We start from the raw sequence: 14,298 nt of genomic DNA on the forward strand, positions 1-14,298 counted from the left end.
TTTGAGATTTGCAATAGATAGGTATGTTGAGAATGTTTTCTTTTTTGGTTAAGAGATATAATATCTCTTATTTTGGGTTATCTCCCAGAAAATTGGCATCTAAAGCAAACAAGTTTTTATTTTTCTTTGTAGATTTGTTTATATTAGAGACAAGTCCAGCAAATCTTTCACTAATTATAGAAACAATACTGAGTTTTGTTATTTTATTGATTCAGAATGTTTGTAATGACTCCAAAGGAGTGGAAAATACTTTCCATGAAACAATTCACTGTATAAAACTACAAAAGAAAACTTTTGCTGAAAAATTTAAAAAGATTTACCGGAAGAACTTTGCATTTTATTTTCCTCTGTTTTTTTTTCTTTTCTTTTCTTGAGATAACATTTAATGATGTTTATTGGGTGCTTTTACCCATACATTCTCTTCTCAGATAAACCCAAGGATTAAAAAATAATACTAAAGGTATCAATGTTTCAAATTTCAAGATGAGCAACATTTCAGAGTTGATTTACATCTGACTTAAACTGAAGCTTTTCATGGAAAGTATGTTAGGGAATAAACTTAATAACATAAGTAGCATTAAATTTACTCTTATGTATACTTATTTCTTGAATATCTAGATTTAATTTTTGAAGAATTAGTACTGTTTGAACTAATAGATCATATGAAAATTTTAAATAATTTTCATTAAAATATTCTGGTTTTTTTTTTAGGTTTCAGATTATCTTGAAGTAATCAAAGAACCAATGGATTTATCAACAGTAATAACTAAAATTGATAAACATAATTATCTTACTGCTAAAGATTTCCTGCAAGATATTGACCTAATCTGTAGCAATGCTTTAGAGTACAATCCAGATAAGGACCCAGGAGGTAAGAATCCTTAGCATCAGGTACACTTTGATATTGGGATTTTCTTCAGATTAATGGAAAACTGAGCAAATGAGAATTCAATTCAAAAACTCTATTTATTTATTTTAGTCAGCATCAGTAGACCTGATGAACACAGGGAATTTTGAATTTGTGGGAAGCTACAGTAGGATAAGTTTATATGTCAGAAAACTTTTCTGTATAGAATGATACCTGTTCTATAGGTATCATTAATACCATTCTATAGGCATCATTAATGTAATTTTATTATTTTATTCCTAATCCCAGTTTATACTTAAATCTTGTTATTGCTTTCTAGGGAAGTTCACCAGAGATATAACTATAGTTAAACAAGATAAGTTGATAGTAAACAAAGAGGATTTTTATAGCATGAAAGGTTGTGCATCATGGGGAACCATATGGGGTTTGTGCCTGTTAAGTAATTGGATAAAGTGTAAGAGAGTGGGACTTTGCAAGGAATTGGATGCTATTAGGAAGTAGGATAATTTTGAGAATGGGATATTTTAAAATCCTAGACAGGAAGAAGAATGGAGCAGGGCTAAAGTTGTAATTGGTAAAGGAATAGCAGTCATTCATATTAATGCAAATAGGATTATGGTTAGGTTCTTTTTTTGGTTAGGGCAATGCTCATAATTTGTCTATGTTTAGACCTGATTGCAGAGTAGGCTTGCTATTGTCTTAGCCCATCACGATGATGCAACTGGCCTTGTCTGATGCTGCTATTTTGCAAAGTTGTTCATGTTTTACCTGAATACACAGAAGCCAAGCTTAGAGTGCCATGCCAACTCCCAGCTCTCAGGAGCAGTTTTTTCTCATTCTATTATTGAGAATTCTGTTTCTTTAAGACATCATACACAAGTAAAATGCTTCTTATTATTAAAACATGAAGTTTCTATCATCTAAAGATATTTTAAAGTACTTTTGTATTTTGGGGTAGTGAGTTTCAACCTAGGTCATGTATTAGAATGACTTGGATTTTTCCTGAATTTAGACCATGCTAGTAAGTTAAATATACTAATTCCAAATTGAGAGGCATAATAAAATGTTTGTCTAGCAGAATTTGGTATTTAACAGTTCCTAAGGTTTGTATTAGCATTTAACTCTTAAAGCTTTTGTTTGCTTACTTTGCTTTTTGAATCTTGATTTTATGTATCTTACAGAAAAACTTATGAAAACTAAGAACCAAAGGAGAAAAGTAGAATAATTGGCAATCCTATCCTAGTGTTATTCCTTCCCCTTACCCCACGAATGTATTGTACATCAAATATATACTGCATTTTTTTTACTAAAATGACTATATGACTTGTATAAAATTTGTCATTCCTTTAATATTTTATTAAACAGCTTATTCATTAATGAATATATTTATCCCATGTTAAAAAAATGAAATATAATAGCCAATACCCTATTATTGGCCATATTAGGTATTTTAGGTTTTTTTTTCCTGTAAAAACAGTGATAAATATTTTTACAACACATGTTTGGGGTACATATTTAATTATTGCCTTATAGTAAATTATTAAGAATGAAAAATTTTTGGATCAAAGAATATGTATCTTTTTTTTTAACGATTTGTTTTTTTGTTGTAGTTGGACACAAATACCTTCATTTTATTTATTTATTTTTATGTGGTGCTGAGAATTGAACCCAGGGCTGCATAAATGGGAGGCAAGTGCTCTACCACTGTGCCAAAATCCCAACCCCAATTATGTATCCTTTTAATGAAGATTTTCAATCTGTAATATTAAATTTTTCTCTTAAAAATGTTTTAAATTACTTATATGAGCAGCATGAAGAACAAACGAGAAAAGTAAAATAATTGGCAATTATTTTACTGTTAGCTAATGTAGCAGTTTTGTGTGTGAGAGAGGAATCTCCTTTAGCATGTATGTCATTTCGCAACAGGATAGGTTGTAAGAAATGGGCTGCATGCCAGCATACTTCCTCTCCTTTGCCTTGCTGGGGTCTTCTGTTGTGGACAGATTGCACAAGTGTCTGCATGGGGTTTTGAACAGTATATGAGAGAACTTGTGTGCCAACGCCTTCAGCCTGTTAGCTCTTTAGGATCTTAAGACTGTTGATGTTGTGTAGAATGGATGCCGGGATGTGGGCTCTGTATTTAGACCTGGACTTTAATCCCAGTTCTGCTGTTCCCTACTACCTTAGCTTTGATCAACTTAAATCCTCTAAATTTAGTTTCCTCATCTGTACAGTAATGTAATAATAGTATTCTTGATTTGTGGTGTTTATAAGGATTATATGAGAAACCATATTAGGTTCAATCTTATGAAATTGCTTTTAATATGATTTAATCTAAATATGTTAAGCTCACGGCATAATACCCAGGACATGATAAGTGTTTCATAAAGGTTATCAGTTAATATTTATGTTCTTGGGGCTGGGTTTGTGGCTCAGCGGTAGAGTGCTTGCCTAGCACGGGCAAGGCCCTGGGTTTGATCCTCAGCACCATATAAAAATAAATAAATTAATTAAAGATATTGTGTCCAACTACAACTAAAAAGTAAATATTTTAAAAAAATTTATGTTCTTGTTATCATCATTATTTAAATCATACTTTAAGTTTCCTGAATTGGTTCATTAGTAGGTACCTGTGTATACGCTCTAGAATGACCCCTTATACTTAGTAATTTTTATATTCCCTGGACTACACTTTAATTTAATCTTATTATGGAACAAATCTAGGGACTATGAAATGAATTTGAGTGCTTGAAGAGAGTCTTGAGGGTATTAAACCAGTTTTTCCCCGTAAGTAAGTAATTATAATTCCACTGATGTTTATATTACTTTTAAGGAAAGAGGCTATAGTTTCTGGTGCACTATAACCTTATATAATCTTATAACCTTATGTAGTTTTATAAATTAAGGAATCTTTAATTCTTTCATAATTGAAGAATATGCTAGCTCTATCTCATGGGTAAACATGATATATTTGTATCTTTCCTCCTTTATTCTTTCAGATAAAGGCAAAGAGTGATGCAATTCAAAAGCATTATTTCATCTCTGTTCAGAATTTTTTCCTATCTTTAGTCAAGAGGTAGTTTATTTCTTAGCAACAGAACCACTTGTTATGCACCAGAAAAACAACCTCAGGGTCTGTTGTGTAGCAAGTGGAAATTACATGAATGTTGTAGTACTTTTACAAGTTCCCATGAGTATTTGAAAGCTTGCAGTGTTCTATTTTGCAGCATACTTGGCCATTTGGGAAAAAACTAGCATATACATAGAAGACAAAAGCCAACATTTTGAAAGCTATACATGTTCCTAAGTGTTTACCCAGATTCTGTCCCTTAAGGATAATGTGAACAGAAATTAAATATGAAGTGAGGAAATGTACCTTGTATGTTATATGACCAGTACCAGATATTTGACCCTAATTGTCATCTTGTAAATATGGTAAATTAAGTTAACTGCTTACCATTTTTGGTTCTTGCAGTATATCCTTTTCCTACTCCAAGGTCCATTCTTACATGTACCATCATTTGACTAATTTTGCTGAAATTTCATCCCTAATCTTGTTGTTTTCTAAGAATCTTCTGTTTTGTATAAATTGTGCAATAAAGCCCCCAAATTCACAGTTTTAGAGCCCTCTGTGGTCTGATTTTAATACATTTCCAGCTTTGTTTGCAGCAGATGAATTTTATGAGTTCTAAAGCTTCAGCCAAATTCATTCTTACTTCTTTTAGTGAGAATGAATACCATGTGCTAATTGCTTAGCTGGGTGTTTAGAATACAAAGATGACTATGACAGTTCTTGCCCTTTGAGAGAGAGAGGAAATGCATATTGGTATTATGACAGATAAATAATATATACCAAATAACTACTATGTGGCAAACATTATTCTACAGTTTTTTTATTAGTCTGTTAGGGTTGCCATAACAAAATATGCCAGACTGGGTGGTTTAAACAACAGTTTTATTTTCTCACAATTTTGAAGACTGATAGTTCAAGATGAAGGTTTTGGCAGATTTGACTTTCCTTAAGATGTCTCTTTCTGGCTTGTAGATGGCTCCTTCTCTCTCTGGTCTTCTCTGTGCTTGTGTCCCCTTAGTGTCCTGATCTTTTCTTCTTACAGGATATTCATCAGATTGGATTAGGACTCATCCTTATTTTTTTTACCTTAGTAAAATTTTAAAAAGCACTATCTCCAAATATAGCCACATACTGAAGTCCTGGGGATTAAGGCTTTGACATGAATTTGGGGGGCAGGGGGATGCATCATTCAACTCATAACAATATAATCCCTACTATCTAGAAATTCAGTTATTTGTAATACAACCCCTACTATCTAGAAATTCATTAATTTTTAGAGATGAGAAATATACTTTTCTAATTATTAATGATTATACTAATAGATTATTAATAGAGAGATAGCATAGAGGTAGCAGTAATGAATAATGTCTTGAGGTGGCAGCAGATGATTATAATGCAATGTTATAAGGTCTAAATTAGAAATATATGCACAGGGAGAGTAGAGTTCAGAGAAGACACAACTTAGAGATGAGCAAGACTGGGACAGGCATTCATTCCAAGCCGAGGGAAGTAGGGTATTAAGGTAGAAAGAAAGCATGTCCCAGAATAGAGTGCCTCTGTGGAGCAGTAGAAACAATATCACTTCTCTACTCACTGACTTACCAAATAATTCTCTAAGTATAAATTGTGTTTAGGAATAGAGATTTACAGATGATTAAGTGAAGCCCTGGCCTTTAGTATCTGTTTTGGAATAGAAGTCAAGAATAGTGAAATGGAGGTTGGGAAGATTCAGTTGCAGTGGCTGCAGAAATTGAATTCAGAGGATTTAGTGACCAACCAATTAGATATGGATGACAGAAATCTAGAATTACTTCTGAATTTTTGGTCTAGATGAAGAAATCTAGAAAGGAAATCAATGAAGGAACTACTTTATAAACAGGATGCTAAGTCGGCCTGGGTGACATTTAATATACTTGGATAAAATGAAGATGTTGCATAGTAATGCTAGTTGTATTATCCTGATTCTGGATATCTGCAGATGTTTGGACTAGAAACATGGTTAATTATTAGTATAAGAGACTGAGTGAGAGGCCGAAGGCAGTTTGTTGGATGGGGAGAGGGGGGAACTGAGGAAAATATAGGTTTCAGTTCTCAGTATAAATCTCAATCTTCTTATTTCAATATCTTTGTTAAATGTATTGCCTTTTTTTTGAAATGTATACATTTTTTCCTTTTAAAATCAGTTTTATTGGGCTGGGGATTCAGCTCAGTTGATAGAGTGCTTGCCTCACAAGCACAAGTCCCTGAGTTCGATCCCCAGCACCATCCAAAAGAAAAAAAAATCTAAAGTCAATTTTATTGAGGTATAAATTATATACAAGAAAATATACCTAGCCAGGAGCAGTGGCACATACCTGTTATCCCAGTGACTTGGAGGCTGTGATCAGGAGGATCACAGGTTCAGAGCTATCCTCAGCAAGTTCATGAGGCCATAAGAAACTCAGTGAGACCCTGTCTATAAATAAAATACAAAAAAGAGCTGGGGATGTAGCTCAGTGGTTAAGGGGCCCTGGGTTCAATCCCCAGTACCAAAACAAACAAAAAAATCCAAGAAAGTACAGTTTTTAAAAGTTCGTTGTTTAAAAACCACACATAAAAAAATTCTGCTTTCTCTAAGGAATATTAAATGCTAAGTTTGTGAAATTTGTTCTGAGTTCCTTCCAGTTTTAGCTCTGAATCCCGTAGCTTGTAACTTTTCTGAGACACTCATTTCTTTTTGCTTAAAATAGTTATTTATATATTCTTACTGCTTGTTTTAGCTTGTCTGGAGCATGTTCTTAATTAGTGTGGCCAGTGAATAAATTTTATCAACTATTTGCTTATTAGATACGAACTCAGAGTCTTGGATTACATAGTAAATTTTAAATGGAGGTATAATGATATAATGCAGATTAGAACATGCATTGATATTGATAATATATAAATATGATTTGAATCAGTAAATACAGCAAAATTTTTATTTAAGAAATAATCTGCAGTGAAACATTATACCATGAAAATTGGTCTTTCTTAAAAATATTAATATTTTAAGATAATTTTACTGGAAAAAACTAGCTCTCTAATATATTTCTGAATTTTTGTAGTGAATTGAAAAATGAAAAGTTACCAAAATACAAAAGATATTGGTACATTGAAATAGTTACTACTTTTGGGAAAAAAAGAAAAGAAATAGTCACTACTTTTGTTAGTGATTTTATTAATTTTATAGATACTCACTGATTGATCCTAATTAGCCATTACTTTTGTAGATGACAATGCAGGTAGTAATAGCTTTATGTTAAACATAAGGGAGCTCAGAGAGGTTATGTAATTTGTATACAAATTCAAAAATTTGTGACAAAACTGAGTGGATTGAGATATCTCTTTTAACTTCAAGGCCAGGGATGGATTGCTTTTTGTTTTGTTTTGTTTTTTGTTGTTGTTTCTTTTTTTATGATTTCAAATTGCATGGATTTGGACAATCTTAAATTAAGAGATAAAGTCAAAACTGGTAAGTATGTAGCTTTCATTTCTGTACAATTTTAAAGCAAAGTGTGTCTGAATGATTCTCTGAACAGCTACATAGAAAACTATATGCATGTGTGCTTTCCAACCTTTATTTTATTCTTTATAAAGATCCAGGATACTCCTCTGTTCCTCAAAAAGTTTAAGAACCCAGAATTTTCATGGACATCCCTGCTGGTTTTAATATTCTTTAAGCTAATGATTCTATTCTATATACAATCTTAGATACTCTCATAAACTAAAATCATTTGAAAAGCATTATAATGATAGGCTCGTGGAAAAGCTTTTTTCTGCTGTCAAATGTAAATTTTTCTCTCTGTCAGTGTATCTCTCTAAAAGATGTTCTTTAAAATATATTCCTTGTCCTTCTTTGTACCCCTTAGAAATTTTTATGGAGTTATTCATTTTTCTTTCTTAACTGAAGGTGGGGAATGTTTTTGTAGTTTTTTATGTGTAGTGGCTAAAATTGGAAGCAACTTAAAATATTCTTTGAAAAATTTAATAATTTTGAAAAATTTAGTTACATCCTACTTTGGATTGTTGCACAACTATTAAAATTTGGTTTTCAAAGAATATTTAAAAGATATTGGGAGACTTCTGCATTTGGCCAAGATGGAATGATAGGGACTAGATTTCCCCTCTCACTTGAAGCAATGGGGGGAAAAATCCTAAACAAAATATATTTTAAAAAAAGATTTTGAAGACATTGAACATTAGGCAGCACAGGGTAGTGATCTCCAAAAGATGAAAAGCAAGTAAGATAAGTGCCGTGGTTGCCTGCACAGAATTTCCATAGTGTACTCAAGGAAGGACAATGAAGCATAGTCTGAAGTTTTCCCTGAATTGAAGAAACAGATTTGGAACTGTTGGAAGTTGAAAGTGGCTGGAGTTTGTGGTGGCAGAGTTCCAGAAAGAGGAAAGCTACACAGAGATAGCACTTGGTGTCAGCAGAACATCCTCTCGTGGTCTTCAACAAAATACTGATCAGCTCACATATAAGAAAGAAGTACCAGAGGTCAGAGGAAGAAAGGGAATATTCTTTGAAACTCACACTAGGCCAGCAATAGTGCAGCAAAGAGCTAATGAACTACCAAGCAAAGGTGTCATCAAAAGGTACAGAGTAATTTCAGAAGTGAATAAACAGAAAACCATAAACATATGGGACAAGCAGAAAATAAAGCAACCATATCAGTAATCCTGTAAATCATTAGAAGTAATAGTCTGATCTGTGACAAAGCTATAAGCAAACTATTGTCAGGCTGACTGCCTGTTTTTGTGATTGAAGTATTTTTTTTCTTAAATAGGAATACAGTGTCATTGTCATGGCTTTTTTTTTTTTTTTTTTTTGGTGCTGGAGATTGAACCCAGGGCCTTGTGCATGCTAGACAAGCACTCTACCAACTGAGCTATATCCCCAGCCCCATGCTCATGTCTTTACATCTTATTAATGTCTGCTTTTGTGCACAAACTCAGCTTTGAGTACTTGCCATAGAGACCTGATGTTCTGCAAAGCTTAAATCTCTTTTGTCTTTTGCAGGAAAAGATTGCAGAACTCTGGCCTAAATACCCCAAATACAGGCAGAAAGTGTCAGATTGGATAAAAATGTAAGACTTAACCATAGGTTGCCTATAAGAAACCCACTTTAAATGTAAAGTGCAAATAGATGTAAGAAAAAAGCATTTTAAAAGTATATTATGCTAACACCAAGCAAAGGGAAGTTGGAATGGTTATTTAAATATCATATGAAGTAGATACCATACCCAAGACTATTATTTGGAGAAAGAGAGCTCTTTCATAATTTCTTATTTTGTAATCATCGAACAGGCATAACAGTTCTAAAACTTTTTGCCTGTGATAAAATAGCTTCCAAATTCATGAAGCAAAACTGATAGAACTGCAAGGAGAAATAGAGAAAGTTGTTGTTAAATTGAAGAATTTAGTACCCCTATCTGTATAATAGAAGAGCTAGTACAGAGAAAAGTAGTGAAAATATAAAAGGCTTGATTGATGTGCAGACTTCAGTGCTCCTCTTTTAAATAATAGGATCAGTGTATAGAAAATCAGTGAAGATCATGAGACTTGAATAACCTTACGAACCAACTTGACCTAAGTGTCACTTATAGAGCACTCTATCCAGTGACAGAAGACATATACTTTCTTTTCTAGTGTACTGACTGGAATATTTATCAAGGTAGATCATGTTTTGGGCCATAAAACGTTAAATAATAAAAGCATTTAATCATACAAAGTATGTTCTCTGACAACAGTAGAATTTATTAGAAATCAATGACTGAAGGCTATCTGGAAATAAAAATATTTGGAAACTAAATACCAACTTCTAAATAACACTTGGGTAAGATAGCAATCAGAGGATAAGTTCAAAAGTTTTTGAATTGAATAAAATTAAGATATATTCACATTTGTGTGATGCAGCTAATGTAGTACTTTTGGGGGGTAGGTTAGCACTAATTAGCTAAATTAGAAAAGAAGAAATATCTCAAGCCAGTGACTCCAGTTCCCCCAAAGAAGAGCAGATGAAACCCAAAATGAAATACTAAAGATATGAAGTTAGTGATCTGCAGAAATTAATGAAAAACAAAAATAAAATATATAGAAAATCAACAAGAATCAAAGCTGGTTTTTTTAGGTCAGTAATTGATAACCCTCTAACTGGACTAATTAGGTTAATGGGAAAGAAGACAAAAATAACTGATAACAGGAATGAGGAGGTGAACATAAATATTAAAAGACCCCTAAGGGAGAAAATCTTTGCCACCTGCCCCTCAGAGTATTAATCTCTAGGATATATAAAGAACTAAAAAAAAAAACAACAACAACAACAACAAAAAAACCCCCACCATAAACAAACAAACAACAACAACAAAAAAAAAAACCCAACAACCCCAAAATAACACAAAAAATGGGATCAGTGTATAGAAAAATCAGTGGTCAACAAATATATGAAAACTATTCAACATATCTAGCAATTAGAGAGATGCAAATTAAAACTAAACTGAAATTCCATCTTAGTCCAGTCAGAATGGTAATGATCAGGAATAAAAGTAACAATGTTGGTGAGGATTTGGTGAACTGTAAATTGGTGAAACCTCTCTGGAAAGCACTATGGAGATGCCTCAGAAAACTTGGAATGGAACCACCATTTGATCCAGTTATCCTACTTCTTAGTATATACTCAAGTATGTATATAATCAGAGAGTCCCCCCCTCAACACACATACACACACAGATACATATACACAAAATTATAGAAGTTATAAACTGATTTATAGTAACAGAAAGGTCAGTGGTTTTCTGGGAATGGAAGGTTATAGGAAAGGTTGGAGGGAGAGAAAATAGGGGAGCACAAGAAAACTTTTGGTGGTGATGTATTCATTATCTTGGGTATAGTGATGATGTTATGGATGTATGTGACTTATATCAAAACATCAAATTATATACTTTATATATTTGCAGTTTATTATGTATCTATTGTATCCCAGGAGATTTAAAAAGACTTAGAGAAGATACAATATGGTAATAGTAGATAGATTACAAAATCATTGTGGTTCTTTCATCATAACAAGAATTGTTGAGATCTATATTTATTTGCCTATGTGATATTTCCATTGAGGTTTCCCCCCGCTGTACTAGGGATTGAACCCAATGGCACTTTACAACTAAGCCATATCCCCACCCCTTTATCATTATTAATTTTGAGACAGCGTCTTGCTAAATTGCTAAGGGCCTTCCTAAGTTGTGGTTTGCCTTAAACTTGTGATCCTCCTGCCTTAAGCCTCTCCAGTCGCTGGCCATGTCTGGCCATTGAGATATTTTTAGGCATCTCAAAACTGAAATAGTCACAACTTAAAGTCTTTTAAACTAATGTTTACCCTTTTTATCCCTTTTTCCTTCTTATTTTGTAGTTTTTTCCATCTTTATAAATAGTACTTCCATCCCCCATGTTTCATACAAGAAGCTAGGAGAATTAAATATCATCTTTGATATTTATTGTACTACCTCTTTTGCCTTATCACCAAAATTATCATTGAGAGCACTTTCCAAGTCAATAATAATTTCTTCCTTTATTATTACAACCACCACCACCACCATTGCCCCAGATGAAAAGGGCCTTGTGATTATGCTTATGGGTTTGTGTCTTGACTCTTCTCAATCCATTCTCCAGGCACAAGCCCAGAGTAAACATTCATGGATGTAAACTTGGATCCTGTTATTTCTTTGCTCACATCTTTTAAAATTATTTTTCATTGCTTGTAGGCTAAAATCTATATTTCCTTTTGCTTATTATATTCTTACCATATAGGCTACATTTCAGTTTCTAAAATCTCCTAGCTTTTTTTCACTCCAGAATTTTCTCCCATGGTATTGCCTGAACCTGCATTGATTTCTCTCTGGTCTTGCCGTGGCTCTTCTATGAATGCTCCATGTGCCAGCCTAAGGGTCTCTTCTTCAGAGAGGCTCACCTTGATTTGCCCAGTTGAAATTGTCACTCAAACTAATACACATAAGTTTTCTTCATAGCTCTTTTTTTTTTAAGAGGGAGATATTTACATGTATGTATGAGAAATAATTTGTTTTAACAGCACTTTCCTGTCTAGTATGAAAAGCTTGAAGGTTGGGACTGCATCTGTTTCTTTCTTTCTTTCTTTCTTTCTTTCTTTCTTTCTTTCTTTCTTTCTTTCTTTCTTTCTTTCTTTCTTTCTTTCTTTCTTTCTTTCTTTCTTTCTTTCTTTCTTTCTTTCTTTCTTTCTTTCTTTCTTTCTTTCTTTCTTTCTTTCTTTCTTTCTTTCTTTCTTTCTTTCTTTCTTTCTTTCTTTCTTTCTTTCTTTCTTTCTTTCTTTCTTTCTTTCTTTCTTTCTTTCTTTCTTTCTTTCTTTCTTTCTTTCTTTCTTTCTTTCTTTCTTTCTTTCTTTCTTTCTTTCTTTCTTTCTTTCTTTCTTTCTTTCTTTCTTTCTTTCTTTCTTTCTTTCTTTCTTTCTTTCTTTCTTTCTTTCTTTCTTTCTTTCTTTCTTTCTTTCTTTCTTTCGCCCTTTTTTCATAAGATTTCTACAATGAGTTGATAAAACTTTCTAATTAGGAATGTTGTAAATAAAAGATCTTTTTTAAAATATTTGTCCATATATAATGCCTTTAAAAGAAAAGAAAAAGAAGATGCTATTTTTGACTTTGGATTCTCAATACTATTAGCAAATAAGTTTCCTTGAGGTATTTTCTCACCTTTTCACATGTCTAAGTCGAACATCTCTAGAGGGCACTGTTGACATTGTCTTTATTCATGAATGGGGCCTTGTGGAGCAGAGATTCTTCTTTTTAGTGCCATTTTTATAGTTTACCTAGAACCATTTTTGTAGTTCTCTTCTTAATCTGCATATAGTTTATATACTGTCTTGGACACTTGAGCTTAAAGAGTTTTTTTTTTTTTTTTTTTTTTTTTGTGGTGCTGGGGATTGAACTCAGGTCTGAGCTCTATCCCCTTAAAGAGTCTTTCTGTATTTGTTAATAGGTCTCCCTTACTCAGGATATATCATATTCTTTGGCACAGTTTTGACCAGTTTTAACTGGTAGAGAAAATTAAGATTTTTCTGAGCTTTTAGTATGTATCTAGAACTGGGTGTCAATGAAGAGCCTCTGAATTCTGTTTATACTTTTATTGAAAATCATTTTTACTTCCAGAAGTTTAAAAAAAATCTATATGTGTTTGAGATAATGATTTATTTAATAGGTTTAGTACTTTGAGGTTCTAAAAGTTCACTTTTCACAGAATTATTAACTTCATTGTGTAACTTATATTTATTTTTTAAAATTTTTTATTTAAATGTTTGTGTACTTTTGCTTCTCTTTTGAAGATGTCCTGTGTTAATGTTATTTCATTTGTGCCTATAATAAATTTTATGACCTTTTTAAACAGATAAAATAATTAGACACAGAGCTTGTACCCTGAAGGACACTGCACATGCCATCATTGCAGCTGAATTAGATCCAGAATTTAATAAACTCTGTGAAGAAATTAAAGAAGCAAGAATAAAAAGAGGTAAGTTGTGAAAATAAACTTGCTTCTGAAGTCTTGCCTATCATTTCACACCAAGAGTTATTGAATGATATTTCTTTGGGAATTCTGGTATATGAAAATAATGTGTTTTGAAGTTTAACCTGTACTTAATTTATTTACTTATTTATTTCTTCTTTTGGTAGTTGTCAGTGGACAGAATACCTTTATTTTATGTGCTTATTTTTAGATGGGGCTAAGAATTAAACCCAGTGCCTCACACATGCTAGGCAAGTGCTCTGCCACTGAACTACAGCCCCAGCCTAAATATCTTTTCTAAAGAAGTTTATTTCAGTTTTCCTTTAATCACATAATATTTATACATATTTATGAGGTAACATAATGTTTTAATTCATGTATACACTGGGTTAACTCAGGATAATTAACATGTCCTTCACCTTAAACTTTTATGGTGATTACATTCAAACTCCTCTCTTCTAACTATTCGGAGATATATAGTGCATTATTATTAGTTATATTCACTCTGCTATACCATAGAACACCAGAACTTATTCCTTTTCTCAGACAATAACATTGTGCCCATTACTTAACTTATGATACTAATATGTATCATGTAAATACTCACGAATTTAAAAATTTTACCTTCTATGAAAATTTCAGTGCAAGTGCATAGTACAGAAATAAAGTGAAATCTCTTACAACTTTGTTGATCATTTATATCTCTTTTTAGAAGATTTAGGTATTAGATGTGCTTCCATATCTGAAGAGGTTTTAGTTTTCATCAGTTCACTGAGACCTTAAAAAAAATGTTTTAGGAATACTTTTTCT

The 14,298-nt window shown here is 32.5% G+C and overlaps 1 protein-coding gene across 5 annotated transcripts in view; it reads left to right on the plus strand.

Moving 5' to 3' along the window:
• The window catches only part of Atad2b (ATPase family AAA domain containing 2B), a 139,782-nt gene that overhangs the window by 112,028 nt on the left and 13,456 nt on the right, over positions 1–14,298 (plus strand). For all 5 annotated transcript variants that reach the window (XM_005322644.4, XM_078029606.1, XM_021724653.3 and 2 more), the window contains 2 exons: positions 712–871; positions 13,372–13,494. In XM_005322644.4, coding sequence (XP_005322701.2) covers positions 712–871; positions 13,372–13,494 — 283 coding nt within the window. The remainder of the gene's footprint in view (positions 1–711; positions 872–13,371; positions 13,495–14,298) is intronic.

Source organism: Ictidomys tridecemlineatus, chromosome 12 (assembly GCF_052094955.1).
Source record: "Ictidomys tridecemlineatus isolate mIctTri1 chromosome 12, mIctTri1.hap1, whole genome shotgun sequence".
Classification (NCBI taxonomy): Eukaryota; Metazoa; Chordata; class Mammalia; order Rodentia; family Sciuridae; genus Ictidomys; species Ictidomys tridecemlineatus.